The sequence below is a fragment of the Penicillium riverlandense genome (assembly GCF_028828495.1).
Source record: "Penicillium riverlandense strain IBT 135883 chromosome Unknown utg000003l_segment0_segment0, whole genome shotgun sequence".
Lineage (NCBI taxonomy): Eukaryota > Fungi > Ascomycota > Eurotiomycetes > Eurotiales > Aspergillaceae > Penicillium > Penicillium riverlandense.
Window position 1 is genome coordinate 847,786 of NW_026643196.1, and position 19,005 is coordinate 866,790.

Here is a 19,005-nt window from a genome sequence, read left to right on the forward strand (position 1 = left end):
TGCAGATACCAAAGGGCAAGTATCTCAATGGACGGCCGAGAAAGAAACCCAACGGGATTGTCGGAGTGGTAGGGAGGACAAGAGGATGTGTTATCAGTAAGAGAAAAAAGTTCCCACGTTCGACTCATCCCACCCTTCCTATCTGGGCCTAGCGCATCCGACCATCGGCCGCGACTTTCTTTGGTCTTGGTGCTCCTTGTGTCAGTAATGCTGCTGCAACTGCGAGGATGGTCTTCCTCTCGCACACTATGCGATAAAACCACAAAGATCTGCTGGCCCCGCCACAACTCCTCATACCCTCTCAGCCGCTTCGCGGAGCTCGCTAGCCGCCCGTCCTCGCGGCACCAGATCTACCAATCCGTCTCGACGGACCCGTACGTCAACCTCTCGATCGAGCATTTCCTCCTTGAAAATGCGCCAGAGGACTCAAGCATCCTATTTCTCTACACCAATCGGCCATGCGTGGTGATCGGGCGGAACCAGAACCCATGGCTGGAGACAGATCTGCGCGCGCTGCACAATGATCGCCAGAATGGTACGACCAGAGAGGATGACGAGAGCGCGGTCTACGTCCGGCGGCGGTCTGGCGGTGGAGCGGTCTTCCACGACGAAGGGAATCTCAATTACAGCGTCATCTCGCCGCGCACCGCGTTCACGCGCAACAAGCACGCCGAGATGGTGGTTCACGCGCTGCACCGCCTCGGGGCGACAAATACCAGCGTCAATGAGCGACACGATATCGTGATGACCCCTGACGACGCAGCCAAAGACCCTCGCGAGCCCCCATCACGCAAGGTCTCCGGGTCGGCGTTCAAGCTTACCCGGCACCGGGCCCTGCATCATGGCACATGTCTGCTGGATTCACCCAATATTCATGATCTCGGCCGCTTCTTGCGATCCCCGGCGCGCGGATACATCCAAGCCAAGGGCGTGGAAAGTGTACGCTCGCCCGTAGGGAATGTGTCCTCTGCATTCGCCGACTCTTTCTTCTCCATCCCCGCCGTGATTGAAAGCGTGGTGGAGGAGTTTGCGCGGCTATATGGTGTCCATTCAGACGCTGTCCTCCGGGCGCGCCGGGCGCATGCCAATGAACCCGAGATCTACGCTGGAGATAGCTGGGTCGCCGGCACGGTTGGAGACGTACAGGGCGAGCAGGTGCCTGAGATTGGGAGAGGCATTGCTGAGCTACGGGTGAGTTTTGTTTTTCGTCCTTCTTCGAAACAGAGCAATCGCTAACCTATCTCCTGCAGTCCTTGGAGTGGAAGTACACACAGACTCCCCAATTCACCTTCTCAACCTATCCCACCGACGAAGACCCTCGCGAGCGACCACCTCTTCCACCCACCCTTCCATCTTCCGTAAGTTTTGCCTCTTTCATTGGTGCATTGTTTTCAAGATTCTAACATCACCACAGACGCGCGTATTTCTGCGCCTTAAGCACGGCGCTATAATTGAAAGCTGCATATCTGTTTCCTCGGACCCATCAGTAGCGACTGACCAGGCTTCTCGCGTGCACGAGTCTCTCAATGGACAGCGTCTACATGAGATTAGGCTGTCACAGTGGACAGAGATTCTGCGACAGGGTCTGGGCGGAACACGAGATGTAGACGATGGCGTTATCCGAGAACTCGCGCGGTTCTTGGGTGGGTTGCTTGGAGGATAGGTTGATGGACCTGTGGTTTTGTATAAAGATCGGTGTGTACGATAATCCGTTGTGTATAGAGAGTCCGAATTAAGACGCAGCACTTCTACACTGGATTCACAACACTCGCCTCGAACTGATAAGCTCGCACTATCTTATCATAGATAAGGACTTCCGCGGCTCTTGGGCCTCACCCATACAAAAGGCGCCCCATAGTTAAGGTCCCGGCGCCCTCTAACCTGGCTCATAGCCATAGGCAACCACAGAGACCCCGCTGTACAAACAAGGAAAATGCACCTAATCAGACACGCTAGATCCTTGACACTCAATTCGTTAATATGGAAGAGTGTTCCATATAACTCGGTACTGTGGGTTGCCCCGGGCAACCTATGTTGATCCCCGCTCGGCAATCTATGAATCGACCCAATCCGTGATTGGGTTTCCTCGATCGCACACCAGCCTCGATCGTGTTGTTTATCTGGGAACTTGCTACCGAAGAATATCTTTCTCGCATTCCACGCGGACAGCTCTCTCTGCCAACCTCGTGGCACACCAACCATGCTGGTCGATCCTGGAATGCGCCCCTTCATTCCCGCTTGAACGTGTCTCGCACTTCCATTCGGTCCGCCATGGTTCACCGACGTCGTCCAAAGAAGCTCCGTTTGCTTCTACTGTCGCTCATACACCCCGCCTCCGCGGCCGTACCCTACGCGCCCTCCTCGCTCTTCCTCTCCCCACAACACAATGACTCCCTCGCATATCTCCTCCAGCCTAGCAGTTCTGGCACAGGCGCAACCGAGTTCCTCTCCCTAAATCTTTCCAGTAGTGTCGATGCGGGCAGCCCGTCATACCACACCTTGCTCGAACGAACACCGTTCCAGAGCAATGACGGGACATCCACGTTCGTCCCTGTCATCAACGACCAAGGCGCCATCACAGTCTACTCAGGGGACTGCCATCCTTCATCTCCAAATCCAGATCTATGGCGCTTCCGACCGCACAAACCCAGTTCGATTGGCAATGGGACTTGGGAGCGGCTGTCTCTGAGCTCGGACAAAAACCGACCAAACTACCTGGCCGCAGGGTTTACTTTCTCGTCTACCAATACAAATGAAGCCAGCATTTTTGTGTTTGGTGGGATGTGTCCATTCCAGAACAGCACCAATGGCAGTTGGATTTCTGCGGCGACGTACTCCCAGTCGACAATCATGTTGAATCCCACAGGGCCTCATAGCAACGACTACCAATCCTCGACGACGGGAGCCCGCGCACCACCGATCCCGGAGGCAGGCAGTGCGATTGTCCCACTATCAGCTACTTACTCGGCCGCCTCAACAAACAAGCAACAGGACTTCCTTCTTATCGGTGGACATACCCAGAACGCTTTTCTCAACATGTCGGAACTCGCCGTGTTTTCTCTACCGCAAGAAAGTTGGAGCTTTGTCTCGGTGAATAAAGATTCTACGTCAAGGACAGAGTTGGCCATTCGTGAGCAGGCCATGGTGGAGCCTCGATCAGGTCATACCGCACTGCTCTCGCAAGATGGCCGCAAGGTGTTTGTGCTCGGAGGCTGGGTGGGAGATACTAGTGTTCCCGCTGAGCCGCAGTTCGCAGTCCTGACGCTGGGAGAAGACTACAGTGGCACAGACTGGAGCTGGACAATCCCCTCATCCAATGGATTGGGCCTTCCCGAAGGCACTGGGATCTTCGGACATGCGGCAGCCATGCTTCCAGGCGACGTGATGATGATTGCTGGAGGGTACAGTATCCCGAAACAATCATCAAAACGCGCCGTACCCACCGCACGAAAAAACTCACAGGTCTATCTCTACAATGTGACATCGGACAGCTGGGTCACTTCCTACACAAACCCCGAAGCTCATCATAAGGCAGCGTCAACGTCAAGCGGTGGTGACGGTCTGTCAACCGGGCAGAAGGTTGGCCTGGGTCTCGGATTGGGGTTTGGGATTCCCGTCCTGATCACCCTGATTTTGTTTGGGTGGATGCTTTGGAGAAAAAGAATCGTCCGGAACAAGCGCGACTCTCAACTCCGTGATTTGGCCCTGGGGGCTGAACGCGCCCATTTCTGGGGCAGAGATGATCCGTTCCAGGCGAGCAGCGTCCAAAGCTCCCAGATGAGTGAGAAGCAAGACCCAGCTACTGCATATCCCTGGACAGGGAATCGTGGCTACGGCGGCCGGCCAAATTGGAGGGATCCTGGTGGAAGTTCGCCAGAAAGAACAGGGCTACTCAGGGATGCTGGCAGTCCATCGAAACCTGGCCATCAACCACACATGAATGCCAGACCGTACAGGTCCCCTGGTGCTACACATTACCGACGTAGCGATCAGACAAGCGAGATCCATCCAATTGACGAGCGTGAAGAGGATGAAGCAATCTTCCGGGAGCGTCTAATGGCCACAATACCCCTCGAAGAAAGGCACGAGCCGAGCGAACACGGAGATTTATTTACCGAAGATCCCTTTGCAACGCCCCGAAGCACTATTTTCGGTGTGGGCCTTGGTCCGTTCTACAGCCGGCGAAAGGATGCCGGGTCTGTTGACCTCGACGGCCGCAGCTCTCCCGCCAAAAGTGATCGAACATCCACAAACCTGTCCGAGTCATCGGCCGCTTCTTTCCTATCCTTCAGGCCTGCCGGTCATATTGCCCAGGTACGGGCTATGATTACGGAACGGCCGCTCAGCTGGGCAAGCAGCGGCGGCCACTCGTTCGAGCACCTCGCTGTGGCATCCACAGCCAGCAGGGAAACGACGCACAGCGATCCAGATGGGCTCCCAGCCCCATCCGAGAAGTCCTTGTCGGGAGACTCCTATTCCACAGCTCAGACGACTATCACCCAACGCCAAGCCGAAAACGAGGCGCTCCTCTTCGACGAGAGCGACGCAAACCCATCCCTCCAATCCTCACCCTCCAAACTCCCACGCGAGTCCAAACCCAGAGCATCCGACTGGATGATGCAAACCATGCGCCGAGCCTTGACGCTCACCCGCCGCGGCACAAACAGCTTCAGAGAAGCCAGCTTCGCACCGCTCGCCTCGGGCATCGACCGCCGCAGCACCGTCATTGGATCAGGCGCCGACGCCCATGATCCCAACGCCAACACCCCCCGGAGAGCAGTGAGTGCATCGGCAGAGCTCTTCCGACGCAAACAGGGTGCCAAGGACTGGGGAGCAAACAAAAGGGTCTCGGACGACGTCTTCTCCACCCCACGGTTGACGCGCGATGACCTGTTCCTCGGTGCGCCGGGTTATCTGGGCGATGACGATGATGGAAATTACGACATCGACGACGACGACCATGACTGGGACGTTGAGGGTGCTGCAGAGGGCCGCCGCGTCCAGGTTACGTTCACTGTGCCCCGGGAGAAACTCCGGGTCGTCAATGCCACGGCAGGAGACCTGGATAATATCTCGGAGCGCTCCTTAAGTCGCAGCTTTAGTGATGCACCGGGAAGCCTTAGCCGTCGCAAAGTGAGCGCATAACCATCTTGCTTGGGAAGTTTCTCTATTAGTTTTCTTCTGGCTGCTTTCTGCCATCTCCATATTTGCAGCGTTCTTTTGCCCTCCTCGATTGGTGTACGATTGTGAGTGTGTCTATCTGTCTGTGTGGTTGATGAATCCTGTTTGAAGTTGGTGCCGCTGCGCCGGGGAGTCTGTGTATGGGATGGCGCTTGTTTAGATAACCTTGGTACTCGAGTACAAAATGAATTTCACGATTTAATAAGTTCAGTTGGTTTTGTGTATTCTACAGCATTTCCATACTTGAGAATGGGATCAATTGGTTATTGCGTAGGATATTTGGTCCTTTAATTATTCCAACAACAAGAAGGAACATTGAGATACATCCCTGTCCAGAATAACCCCTATCTATAGATCCCTACAGTACTGTGACAACTGAGCAGCTGGGAAGCAAACACAGTACGGCCAAAAGGGTCGCATGCACCACCCTGCACAATGTCGTATCTGCAGTGGGTATCAAGCGTTTGTCCCTGTCCATCCATCCCGTGCAAGGATCCTCGGCCGGGTCGTATGCATGTCAGCTCCACGCCTTTAACTAGACTTGTCGTGGTGCAGCGCGCTTGGGAGTAGACTGTCAAATCAGGGGGCATTGCGTTGGTTGATTGAATGCATGTTGGCAATAGTTTGGCGCGCTATACTTTCTATAGCCTTGCAACGACAACATTGATCACGGAGCGGAGGGCCGACGATTTTCATGCAGCAGGGATAAAGGGAGTAAAAATGCTGGATACTATCATAGACGAAATTTCAATATTTCTTTAAATGAGTAGGGATTATATTCCCACGGGAGGATTCCTCGTTGATATTCCTACGGGTGCCCTCGATTTAAAAATGACCGCTGTCGCGGTAGCCCGAGTAGTACTTAATACATGATGGCTCGTGAACGTAGAGAAGGATTTTTCGCTCGCAGTGGTTGCAATCCACCCAAACCCGGCATCCTTTCCGAGCCTGATTCTTCTCCTTCGATTCTGGGATGATATGTGATACAGTAAGACATCGTTTCTGATGACAAAAGTGCGAGCCATGTCTCTGTGTCTGGCCGCGGCCCTCCACCTTCTTCAATGAGATATTGAGGGTCTTCTGATGCATGGCGCAATACACTGGGAGTTTCTTGTGCATGTTATCCATCTCGTGGTTCCGCTGGATTGTGTGATCCACAACTAGGATGTATGCCCTATACCATTCCTGTGGCGGCCGCACGCAACATCTTGGTCATTTTAACAATCTGCTGAATTGCCTCGGGCGACCAGACCTGGTTCGGGACGGTCGATAGTGTCATCCACAATCCATCGCTCTCGGCGTGTGCTCATGCTGTGGGCTATCTGAGTTCCCTTGAACTTCCAGAACTGCGTAGAATATGTCCCAAGTCGAACCCCCCATGGACCGAGGAAGCGGCGACCAGTTGAAATGCGTACTCCCCGTTAAATTGGGAAACATATGCTTTCTTCGCCGCTTAGTCCAATGGGTTTGGGTTGGCGGCCGAGAGAAGGCAGATCACGGAGAAAGTCCTTGATCTTCTTAGGTGACGCTGCGATCACCGCGCCCACAGTAGCCAAGACCTTTGGGGTTTCTACTGAGTGACCGCCGCCTCATGAGCGGCCAACTGCACAGTCGCAGCCGCGTCCTCGCCTTCTTTCCCCCTGTTGGCCTTGACGTTTGTTGCGCGCTAGTAGCGGCGGCGGACTGCCCAGCTGCGACACCCTGGGGGCCCGGGTGAGCGGCGAACCCTCTCTGTCCAGAGTGGGAAGCATGCCTGTCTTGAGGGCGTGTGATATACCCTTCTATGAACGGAAATGGCCACGTTAAGATGGCGTTCCTGACGCCGTATAAAACGCTCTCGGGAAGAGCCGCGTAAGGAAGCAGAGTTCGGACAGTCTCGATTTATTTTGCAAAACCTATTAGATGGTTAGTTTAGGCCAGTATTCTCATATCTAGTGGTTCTTACCTGTTGCCTGTTTCGCGCACATGTCTGCGACCACGTAGTCGATAACAGCGACACAACCGGGTAAAACCAGACCACATCTTCCAGGTTTCTAGGTCCGTATGAATAAGGATCGTCTTTTAATGGAGAAAATCTGTGGGCTCCCGCATCAGGGCGGGTAATATACTCTATCGCAAGACTTTCGAGATCAGGTAATGCAATACAAGTCCAGAAATTGAAAATATACCTTTGCTGAGCAGTCAGTCGTCTCCCGCAGCCAGCGGTAAGTGAGCACCGTCTGGGGAGACCCCGTGATGACGGTAGCGTAGTAGAGGCTATATCATAGTAGGATGGCTGGTAACACAGTCATACTCGACACTTTTCAAAAGGGCATCCAGACGAGCGTGGTTTATATATAAGAGGAGTGTTTGAGTTGGACGGTAGATGCAAGGAAGAAGAGTGGGAGTTGGGCAGGAACAGGTTATATAGCTCTAGGGCTGCTAGGTCTGTCAGGCGACCACGACAATCGACATCCTTTGATGGAGGCAGCCAAGTTTGCTCTAGCAGGTTGTTTGTCTAACAATGAGCTGTACAGTTTGCCTAGCTGTATTCACGAGTCTCTTGTTGCTCTGTCTCCATTGTACTTCCATGACATCACTGTGGTTAGGCACTATGGTTGCCTTGGAGCATCAGCACTGTCCGACCGCCTGCTCATGGGTAATGTCCACCATAGTCAATGTTCTTCAAATCATCATAATTGACAGTTTTAGGAGGTTCGGAGTCCGGCCGAATAAAGGCTACTACGATGTCCGAAGAAAGACCGTTAATTAGCCTGAGGCCAGACCCTCTAATGACGTCGGATGGCGCACAGACACTGTGCTCAGGCGTTTCGCGGCCAACTGGACTAATTCCTTGACCCTGCAGCTGGCCCCGTCCGTGCCATGGGCCAAGACGGCCACAGCGTCGTGCATTTGCTGAATGCCCCTGGGTGAGTTTTAGCGCATCAGCCCATCCGAACAGCTAACTTTCCTGGGGTCCATGACCCGCCTGTAAGAATGCGCGCTGGTCGACGACAGACTTTATTGCTCTCCAGCTCAGCAGTGGAGTGGGGTGGCGGATACCGTCGCCGGGAACATCAAAAGCACCATCCACGACCATGGGTGGTCCAGGAGACGCCAGAGCAGGAAGTGGCAGGTTGATAACCCGTGGTACGATAGCAAGTACTACTAAGCGGGAGTCCTCGACGTAATCCATTCTTGGCCGGGCAAAACCCAAACCTAAACCCGCCCTCGTACGAAGCCACGGGTGAGCTTTGCCACAGCAGTCGAGTCGAACCCGATGCGATAGAGATAAAAGAGGTCGAAGAGAGCATCGTCAAATAGATCACTACTCTCAAGTATCCACGGACCTCCGGAGCGTCGGCCGAAGAGAGAAATCTGACAGCCCCACCGTGCACTCCGATGCTCGCTGGCTCGACTGGGCGGCCAACCTGGGTGATCCACTCCCAACTCATCCTCCCTTTCTCTCCCACTACTTGACCCAACTTCCTACTCTCCACACGGCTCTTTTTTTCCCTTTCTCCCCGTGAATCATTGACGGGTTTTGTCTTCTGTCTCCATTCATTTGGACTTATTTCGACTCTCTCTGCCTTCCCTTTCCCTCTGTTCAGACCGGCCGATCTCGCCCCAGTATCCGGCCATCCATCCATCCTTTCCAACCCCCCTCACTTCGACGACACGACCGTGCTATAAATACTCATTCCATCCCTATTGCCGACACGTGCGGGAGTAGCAGGTCTACCTCGAGTCTCTCTCTCCATCCACCCTCGCCGCTGTCCGGAACACGGTTGATCTCCCTCGCCGTCCTACCTGCATGCCGGTCGCCCGTCGTCAAATCCAGCGAGAGTAATGCCGGTCAACTCGTGCCCTCTCGCAGAGCTCATCACCAGCTCTTTGTGAATTTATTTCACCCCCAAAACCATTACCCACGCGAGGAAGCAGAAGGATGGTCCACGGCACCCCCGGCACCGTTGGCTCGCTCCCATAACTTCCCTCCCGAAAATACCATAAAAAGGAGTTGAATATGTCGGATCACCGGCCCGCGATAGCTGGTCTGGAGGGCAAACCATCGGCTGCCAAATTGTCGCCAGCGACCGACACGGCCGATGCACAGGGAGGCGCCCTTCGCCAAGCCTTCGCTCACGTTTATGGTCTCTCTCGGTCTTCGTCGGCCCGCACCTCCACGAGTTCTCTCCAGGCCTTGAACGAAGATATTGTGGTGGATGCTCGGTCGGAACATGGCAGCGCTGGGCGCAGCCCCCGGAGGGCTTCACGACACTCTGAAACCCAGGGCGACTACCCGGTGTACCCCGACCAATCCTACGCTAGCCTACAGTCTCAGATTCATCCAACATGGCAACCTCCACACCTACGGTCGCGGAGCTCATATCCATCACAAGCAGATGCCACCCCTCATGTGCCACACCCGCGTGTCTCTCGTACCGCGGGCAATACCCCGGTGTCGAGCCCAGGACTGTTCTCTATGCGGGGCTCGCGCACAACACCACCGCAGGGGTCAGACGAGGAAGGTTGGATCGGCAGCCCCTACCTCCATCCAAGCCATTTGCAACCGCCGAAAGAGACGCATACCGTCGAAGTGGATCGGGATTTGGTCACGGGTAACAAGGTCATCAATCAATATGAGATCCTGGAGGAGCTTGGACGTGGTGAGCATGGGAAAGTCAAACTCTGTCGGCATGTGGCCACCAAGCAGAAGGTGGCCATCAAAATCGTTCAGCGGTACTCCAAACGTCGTCGGTTAGGCAAACTGGGTAACCCGGAGGATAAAGTCAAGAAAGAGGTGGCTATTTTGAAGAAAGCGCGGCATCCGAACGTGGTCAGCTTGCTCGAAGTCATCGATGATCCCAACCAACAGAAGGTCTATATCGTGTTGGAATATGTTGAGAACGGTGAGATCATCTGGCGCAAGAAGGGTCTTCGAGAGATTGTGCACGTGGACAAACTCCGGTTCGAGCGCGAACAAGCTGGGATCCCCGATACCCCGGCCTTTGTGGAAGAGAGCCATCAATTTGTCCGGACCGCTCAGCATCTGCGTCGGCAACGCAAAAGAGCGCGGGAGCGCATCGAAGCGCAGGCTGCTGATGCGCAGAAGGGTCCCATTCCCGCCTGGAGTTTGGAGCACGGTGCGGAGTCGTCAGATGAAGAGGATGAGGGTGTTGGCCTTGGACTGGGGCTCGGGCGTACGTCCACCCGTTCGACGGCCATCCTTGACGAGAACTCTCCGAGTGCCTCCCTCTCTTCCGCTCTCGATTCCCAAGCTGCGGTCGAAGGCAGCATGTATGGCGCCTATGTCGATTATCCGTTCGAACGACGCTTCAGCACCGCATCCAGCAGCTTCGGATATGCTCCTTCCGAGCCGGAATGGTCTGCAGATGGAGATGATATGTCCTATGTTCCCTGCTTGACCATTACCGAAGCCCGCAACGCATTCCGAGACTCTGTCCTTGGATTGGAGTATCTTCACTACCAGGGGATCATCCATCGTGACATCAAACCTGCTAATCTATTGGTGACCAGCAGCCACCGCGTCAAGATCTCTGATTTCGGTGTCTCATACCTAGGTCGACCTATTCGAGATGAAGAGGAGGAACGAGTAGACGAGACTGGGGCGGCAGAATTGGATGATGCTCGCGACTTATCCAAGACCGTTGGAACTCCCGCCTTCTACGCCCCGGAACTGTGCTACACCGGCGACGATTTTGTCGAGACAATCGGGTCGATCCCAAAAATCACTGGTGCGATTGACGTTTGGTCTTTGGGCGTTACCCTATATGGGATGATCTTTGGCCGCCTACCTTTCGTCTCGGATGATGAATACAGCATGTTCCAGACCATCGTGAAGAAAGAAGTCTTTATCCCGCGGAAGCGTCTCGTTCCCGTTGTCAGAGAGGACTCTTCCACCAGTGCTCAATGGAACCACCGCAACAGTGATGAGCTGGCCTATGAGGATATTGACGACGAGCTTTATGATTTACTTCGTCGGTTGTTGACCAAGGATCCCATCAAGCGCATCACTTTGAAGGAGATCAAGCACCACCCTTGGACCCTTCACGGCCTACCCAATCCCCGAGCGTGGATCGAGGAGACGGACCCCGCCTATCAAAGCAAAGGAAAGAAGATCGAAGTCTCGAACGAGGAAGTCACCAGTGCTGTCAGCAAGGTTCCTTTCATTCAACGGGTTCGGTCCAATGTGGCAAAGTGGTTTGGAAGTCGGTCTAAGGACAAGGAATCTCGCAAGCGAACATCGAGTACCACACCATCTTCGGACACGCTATCATCTGCCTCGACGAGCAGTACCTTTGGCAAAGCCTCGCCAGACAGCCGCCGGCACAGTTTGCGAGGAGACGAGGAATTCTTTCGGCCAGTCAAGTTTGGCGGCCAAAGCGAACACCCCCTAGCTCAAAGCGTGACGGCCAGTCCAGTGGAAGAAGAAGAATGGTCTTCGTATTTCGATAAGACTGTTCCCGGAGCCAATGCTGCTCCAGCTCCTATCGTGACTCCACGGCCGGGACCTCCAAGACGCGCCAAATCTTCCATGTCGACTGCAGAGTCTGCAAAGACTGTAAGGCAATCCAGTTTCGACACGACCCCCACGGTGCGACCGCGAACGGGTACCCCTTCGATCATCGAAACTCTGGGGACTGCCAGTCTCGGTGGCCTCTTCAGCGGATCTCGGCGGATATCACGGGGCATGTACAGTAGCAGCCGCAGTCGGCGCTCATCTCCCTCTGGCGACTTGACATCCCTGGAAGGTGGAGATCGTCGCTCAGAGCCAAGCCTTGCCGTTAGTGTTGCCTCTGCAATTGGCCAAGTTCGGAGCAACGGTCTATGGCAACACGAAGCCGCTGTCTCCGCCAAGAGCCCAGGCCCTCCCCCAGCACCCATGCATCGGCGCAACCGATCCCAGCAGCTAGCGGGCAAGTCTTCCGCGGAATCGTTCACCCTCACGAAAGAAGCGCTTCTACGGCGCCGGCGGAGCGACATCGAACCAGGTGTTGACCGAGATCCGCTGGCATCTGCAGTTAAAAGCAAGATACCATCAAGCGACTCTCTCCATTTACCCCCGGCTCCTCCACTTCCGGATCTTGGATGTCCCGTCGACCCTCTCAGTCGTGGTCTCACCACCTCCACACCCTCGGCCGCCACCATATCTTCCTCTTCTGCAGACGATTTCACCAGTGGCATGTCTCAAAGCGCTTCTCATCCTAGCATCCCCTCTGTTGTGTCTGGGGCTTCTTCTCTTTCTGGAGATGGCTTCTTCCATGACAAAGGATCTGATTCCTCGACCCAAGTGCCTTCTATCCTCCGCACTGGTGAGACGGTCAAACCTCATCACTCGAGTACACTTCGCCCGTCAGAGGATGATGAGTCAAGGTACTACTGCGATGACGAGGATGAAGGTGATTCAGAAGACGAGGTTCTTGTGATCGGAAAGAAGAAGCCACCGGTCAAGACTGGGAATAACTGAGCGCTGTCGTTGCGCATGCGCGGCTCGAATCCTCCGGCCTCCTACATTCTCCACATCCCTCACACCTACTACTACCATCCGCATCACTCCCACATTTCCTGTATACTGCGAGGCCGTTGTATATCATCTCGATTGCTCTTTTTGCCTTGGCTTGCAGGTTTCTGCCACGCCGCATACCCGGTACCCATGATGACCTAGAGCTTGCTGACCTACATTTTTTTCTTCTATATGGCTTGTACATATACATTCGCATGGGTGGCATTTACATCTGCTTTTCTTTCCGCGTGTGTGCCCCTCCTTTCGGCGCTATCTGAAATTCTCAGATGCGTCGGATACTCATGTCGCTGTCAAACTCGGTGACCTTGACTGAGGATGACACCACACATACACGCCTTGCCTTGCCTTGTCTACACATGCTTCAAGTTTCATTTTGGGCCGGCTTTCTGACTTTTCAAGACCGTTGATTACCTACTTCCATGTAATGTTGACACTAGGCGGGGTTCTTGGGAGTTCATTTCTTTTCTTTCTTTCTTCATTCTGCTCGCGTCCCTCGTGGTTGAGGGAGGGTTCAGCAACGGGCATGGTCTTTCTCTCATGGGAGGATTTCCTGTATGATTTCCATGATGCGGTGCTATTTGCTTGCTTCTTATGTATGGGTGGGCGGGTGGCGCGCGGAGGCGTATATTCGCGATGAGATGATCTGTCATGAAATGAATCCAGCATTTGAAACGTAAATATCTATCCTCTGTAGATGAAAATCTGGCTTCGCTACTTACTCTAGATGAGCAAGGGCTCTAGCTAACAACAGAGGAGGGAATTGGGACATGGTCAAGCCGAGAACAGACGTTAGCCATCGATCTTATATTCATTCCGCTAAGCCTACTCTCTCGGCTCGCACGATGCGAACGAGCTGATGATCCAGAGCACGAATCAGACCATTTCCCAATTAGAATGGAACTTGACATCAACATGCCACTTTTTGAGCCCCTAGAACGTAGGAATTGGGCCACCACAGATGACAAGAAGCTTATAAAGTGCATCGGGGAGCATTGGAAGAGTCGGGACTTGTCCCGCGCGGCTCAGATGCGCATTGAGCTTGAATGCCAATCATTTATGCTTATAATTCATGCCTGTAGTTCTCCCAAAACAACGCCGTCTCTTCTATATAGCCGGTATCCTCCAAAGCCGTGTTCCAATCCGGCCGTTCTTCTTCCGAAATAGCAATATATGGACCCATAGTTTCATTCAGTTTCGCACTAGGAGTCCCCGGGAAGTGAACTAGGAGGTCTCCAGGATGTACCTGCATGTCCGAGGGCAAGTCTTTATTCACTGGTTCCTCCCCATTTTCCGACCTAGTATAAGGATTGAACCAACGCTGTGGACAGTACACAGTAGATCTGCCAAAATACTCATTTTCCTTGAGAATATTGCTCAAAGCGGATTGGTCATCCCAATGGAGTTCGACGTCTGGTTTCAGGTAGGGGTATGCAATCACGGCATTGAGCAACTTGACGGACCATGGGTGTACACGGATTAGAAAGATTCCATTGTTCAGTCCATTGTAATCCTGAGAGAGTAAGATATGAACGTCTGGGAGATGTGACGGTGGAAGAAAGGTCTCTAGTGGCAGGTTCAGATTCATGAGTACCGTATCACTGTCAAACCAACTAAACCAAGAAATTTGAATTTATGAGTCCAAGTTCAATGTATAAGGCTTAGGCTCGTGAACTCACAAAAGCCACTCTAGTCGCTGGTCTGGCGGCTTCTCTAATTCACCAAGCATGGTTTGCAGAATGAAGAGAGGTTTATTCCATACCCCATCAACGATGGGATTGCGAAGGATAGACATTGGATAATTGAGCCGGCGACTTTGCTCTTTATGTGATTCCAGCGTTCTATTGTAAATCGGCCGATTGCCATATACCATCGACACTTTACCGATTGAAGGCTGAAGTGGTGCGGGCGGAGAGATACTTTGGAAAGCTACAGCTCTAGTCAGTCAAATGCACAAATGTTATGATACATAGTTTTCGTAGAGGCAACACACGAGAGTTTGAAAATAGGTTGAGTAGCCATAAAACACATAATGCCAGAGCCACGCGTATGCCCGACCTTTGCATTCTGCGATAACGTTGGCTATAAAAGGATTCTGGCATATTGTGGGATGCTCGAAATTTTGACATGACTCCCTAGAAAAATTTGGAGCTCGCGATGAGCGAGACAGACATGTATTTTATGAGCAGATTAGCATTGCTCGGAAATTTGAAAGTTGGCCTCCTATGGCTACGATTGTTAGTGCAAACTGCTAAAATAGGAGCCAACGAGGGCCGTAGCTCCGCAGGGTACCGGTGAGGTGGTTGGCCCCAAATATACCAAATCTAGAGTATTTTAGGGTAAAATAAGATCATCCTTCTCCACACTACTGCGCTAGAGCCAGCGAACTCGGGAAAAGTCTTGGTAGGGGCCGTGATGCCACTGCTTGATAGGATTCTAGAAGTTCTCTGTGGGGCACAGTACCCACCCCCTAGTATTAGTCGGGCCCTCTCCGCTCTCGCTGGTGAGGGCCGTCTTACTATTATATTATTTCTTTTATGATCCCTTCTTTGTTTCCTTGACATAGGACTCCTATCGTCTATAGTACTTAAATTAATTATCGTTAGTCCTTTATTATCTTCTCTTTAGTCTAGCTAAAAGTCCTCTCGATAAGGATCGTGAATGATCGCGGCCTTCTACAGTCGCGCCCGTTATTGCCTTCCATGTCCGAAACACAGAGATGCTCTTTCAAACCTTAATCACATGATGCGCTAAACCTAATATGAACTTCCTGTAAATAACAAACTTTGTAAATAACTACGCCATGGTTGCTTAATTGCCTTCATATCCATAGAGATAATTGTGTCTATAATATTGTTCATGAATATATTAGGAATTTGAATATTCAGGCGGTTGTGTCTTCAGCTAACCTTTGTAGACGAAAAGAAAGAGATGTACTATCAGCAACGCAAAAAGACGGTCGAGCGAACGAAGTGAAGCTTCATAGAGCCAATTCGAAGACTTCTTCCAAACCATCTTCTTCATCCATCTCTTCTCCAACTTTCTGAAACTCATAACTTGTGACTATCCTTCTCGAGATCCAATTACTTGGGCTAATAGACGCCCTTACAACATTAACTCTAGGGTCAACCCGGCATACTTCGAGCAAAGTCCGAAGAGTTGATGTCCCATATCCACGGCAACGGAGCTCAGGATCAACTGCGTACCCAAATTCTACCATACCTCTCTGATCGGGTCTAGCATGGAATCCGGCCCGCCCAACGATAGCTCGTGTTTGCTGGTCGCGAATAACGCGAGTGGTCCAAATGCGATCATCGGGATCCGTGATGTGCTGATCTCGTCGTCTTCTCCAAGTCCGTCGGCTTGAGTCGCTTACTAGAAACGGCGTGATGCTGTTATCGATCTGTTTGCGTGCTGTTTCGAGATCACCTTCACAGAGTAGATTCAGCGCTTGCGGAGAGAGACATTCTAGTTCGCAGGAAATTGGTCCATCTTGGGTTGATCTCCAAGGGGCTTCTGTGACTGTCATGATGATAGTGGAGTAGGTAGATGATTTTTACCCTCCTATTTTGTTGTTTTCCGTGGAAAATCTTGTTGCTAAGATTTTTGTTTCGGATTCGGGAGAAAGAGGGAGCGGGCGAAAGGCGGGTTTTATTTCATGACTCATTCCTTAGGGCTTCGTATTCATCTCTTTCAAAGAGGCCATGCTTACGAGCCTACCCTAATAGATAGGGCCTATAAGAACGACATGCTACTAGATGTAAGGCGAAATGAGTGTTGTATTGTAAAATGACTAGTAGAGCAGCAATTAAATACAGAAGGGGTCGATCATGTGTCCGCACGTGAACCGTAAGAGCTCTGTAAGACGATTTCCGATCTCACAGCTTTCCCTCTGGATTTCATGATCACTTCATCTTTTCCGCCACCCCTTTTTCAGCGACAACTATGACAGACTCACCAAACTGAGTTTTCAAGGCGAATCTGGTGAAAAGTTCTTTCGGACAACCACGGTGAGTATTCACGCTACACTTTTTCGCCTGGGTTGCAGCTCATATCAAGACTAGCCACAGTAATCATCTATATTTCAATATTAACTCCGTCGACTCCTGCTCTGTTCACGATGTGGGAACCAGTGGTTGTCCCCTTTCAGAACTCCCAGCCTCTGCCTACTCTACCTACAGTAGATGAAATCCGCGCTTGTACTAATGTTTTGTGGGAGACCATGGCCTCCAAGATTGTTGCGGTGAACGACGATATTGTTGTAAAATACGGAGGTTGTATAAACATCTGGGAAGGCCAGGCCTTGGTTTATCTTGAACGACACGTCCTAGAACTTCCGGCCCCTCGACTGTACGCGATGTACTATGATTCGAAACAACTTTTCTTAATCATGCAACGCGTTCCCGGGGTGCAGCTGAATTCCATTTGGCCATCATTGGCGCACTCCGAGAAGGATGACATTATCGCCAAACTCCAACTAATATTCGACACGATGCGAAAGGCCGAGTGTCCATGGCCCGACTTTTTCGGAGGCCTGGACGGGGGCGGCGTACATCACTGCCTATTCTATAGCCAACATGGCGATGAGAAATTTCTAGGGCCTTTCTCCGGCGAACCTGCCTTCATTGCGGGCCTCGTCGGTAATTATAGAGCCTTGGTCGAACGCAATAATCTGCCAGACTACAAGGCTCGCTTTTACGAAAAATACCTCGCTCGCGTCCTTCAAGGTCACCGGCCCACATTCACGCATGGGGACGTTCAGCAGAAGAACATTATGGTCGCGGAGAATACAAGTCGCCCAAACGATCAAGGTGGGCGATCATTTGACATCGTACTAGTCGATTGGGAGAATTCCGGTTGGTTTCCTGACTTCTGGGAATTCTTTTGTGCATCTTACCCCCTTACTTTCCAGTGGAAAGAAGACTGGTCCTGGCGAGTCCAAGGAGTTTGTTCAAGTATGGCCCGCCGAGATGGCCATAATGCAACTGATTGACAAGGATCTAGGCTGGTGAAGTACGTTGCTATGTTTAGAACGAAATCGATGTATTTTCTTAACCACGAAGAAAAAAAAAAGGTAAATAAAACAAAGCAAAAGACCAGTTATCCTAATTCCAAATCTATTTACAAATTTTTCTCGCCGTAGTTACTGTAACATTGACAAGCCCATGCTCCAAATTGAGCTATGTAAAATTTGAGGTGACGGAGGAATAGCCGTCTCTTTGCTAAGTAGCCCCACCCGCCCTTTGGGCGTTGGTAGGGGAACCCGGCCGTCGATCGGCGAGGTATCTATCGCCCTACATTCAGTTTCCAGTCACTTTTCGTAGCTCTTTATTGTTATCGATGCTTTGGATGAGTTCCGGGTCCCTAGCGGATCAAGAAATAAGCTTCTTGATGAGATCTTCAGTCTTCAGAAGAAATTCAATATCCACTTTCTGGCGACTTCAAGGCTCATCCCTGGGATCATTTCGAGGTTCGAGGGCAAGCCTTCAAGGGACATATATACAAACAAGCAAGACTTGATAAGATACCTGCAGGCCAACCTAGTATGCCTCCCGTCATTTGTATCACGCAATCCAGACCTTCAGCAGGAGATCACTACGGGATCAGTGAGGCCGTTGACGGAATGTAAGTCCATAATAACTACCCTTCTTCACTTGCTAACATAAGCCTCAGATTTCTTCTTGCACAGCTTTATTTTAATTCGCTGATAGGGAAACGGTCACCTAAAGCGATCCGATCTGCGCCAAGGACATTTTCAAACTGGTTTAATATACATGACTTCCCTTATGACGCTGCTTATAGTGAAGCTATGCATCGTACTCAAAGGCAATCTCCAGACCAGAAGGAGATGGCTGGACAAGCCTTGCCGTGGATCACCCGTGCTAGAAGACAGCTCACCAGAGCAGAGCTAGGAAATGCTCTTGCTGTTGAAGTTGACGAGTCGGAATTTGAGGAGGAAAACCTTCCAGAGATGGCCTATATAATCTCATCATGCGCAGGTTTGGCTACAATTGATGAAAAAAGTGATATTAGACCTATCCGCAAATTCTTCCAGCGTCCGATAATTCTACTCCAAAAAATTCGAGCTGTTGCTTCCGCCCACAAGTATAGAGGGTGGCTTGGGGCATGAAGCTTTAGGTAGGCTGATCCTTTGGCAATTTTACCATCCTATTTGGCCTCCACATTAGATTTCCCAACTATGATTTGCCAGTTGTGAGCGTGTAGGAGTAAACATGGCCTCGGATATTGGGGGGACAGCAGTCTCATGTTACTGTGCCGCACTGATCCTTGTTCCCAGACCA

The 19,005-nt window shown here is 51.9% G+C and overlaps 5 protein-coding genes across 5 annotated transcripts; 4 read left to right on the plus strand and 1 right to left on the minus strand.

Moving 5' to 3' along the window:
• Positions 1 to 207: 207 nt before the first annotated feature.
• N7474_003971 (putative lipoate--protein ligase) lies at positions 208 to 1,663 on the plus strand (the record flags this gene model as incomplete). The annotated part of the gene is made up of 3 exons (XM_057195386.1): positions 208 to 1,191; positions 1,251 to 1,358; positions 1,415 to 1,663. The coding sequence occupies 3 exons, from the start codon at positions 208 to 210 to the stop codon at positions 1,661 to 1,663; spliced, it is 1,341 nt and encodes a 446-aa protein (XP_057052782.1).
• Positions 1,664 to 2,271: 608 nt separating this feature from the next.
• Positions 2,272 to 5,145, plus strand: N7474_003972 (uncharacterized protein; the record flags this gene model as incomplete). Its single annotated transcript, XM_057195387.1, has 1 exon — positions 2,272 to 5,145. The coding sequence occupies one exon, from the start codon at positions 2,272 to 2,274 to the stop codon at positions 5,143 to 5,145; it is 2,874 nt and encodes a 957-aa protein (XP_057052783.1).
• A 4,039-nt stretch (positions 5,146 to 9,184) lies between these two features.
• On the plus strand, positions 9,185 to 12,649 carry N7474_003973 (putative serine/threonine protein kinase; the record flags this gene model as incomplete). Its single annotated transcript, XM_057195388.1, has 1 exon — positions 9,185 to 12,649. The coding sequence occupies one exon, from the start codon at positions 9,185 to 9,187 to the stop codon at positions 12,647 to 12,649; it is 3,465 nt and encodes a 1,154-aa protein (XP_057052784.1).
• Positions 12,650 to 13,766: 1,117 nt separating this feature from the next.
• Positions 13,767 to 14,432, minus strand: N7474_003974 (glycosyltransferase family 34 protein; the record flags this gene model as incomplete). Its single annotated transcript, XM_057195389.1, has 2 exons — positions 13,767 to 14,316; positions 14,383 to 14,432. The coding sequence occupies 2 exons, from the start codon at positions 14,430 to 14,432 to the stop codon at positions 13,767 to 13,769; spliced, it is 600 nt and encodes a 199-aa protein (XP_057052785.1).
• A 2,391-nt stretch (positions 14,433 to 16,823) lies between these two features.
• Positions 16,824 to 17,696, plus strand: N7474_003975 (uncharacterized protein; the record flags this gene model as incomplete). Its single annotated transcript, XM_057195390.1, has 1 exon — positions 16,824 to 17,696. The coding sequence occupies one exon, from the start codon at positions 16,824 to 16,826 to the stop codon at positions 17,694 to 17,696; it is 873 nt and encodes a 290-aa protein (XP_057052786.1).
• Positions 17,697 to 19,005: the final 1,309 nt, after the last annotated feature.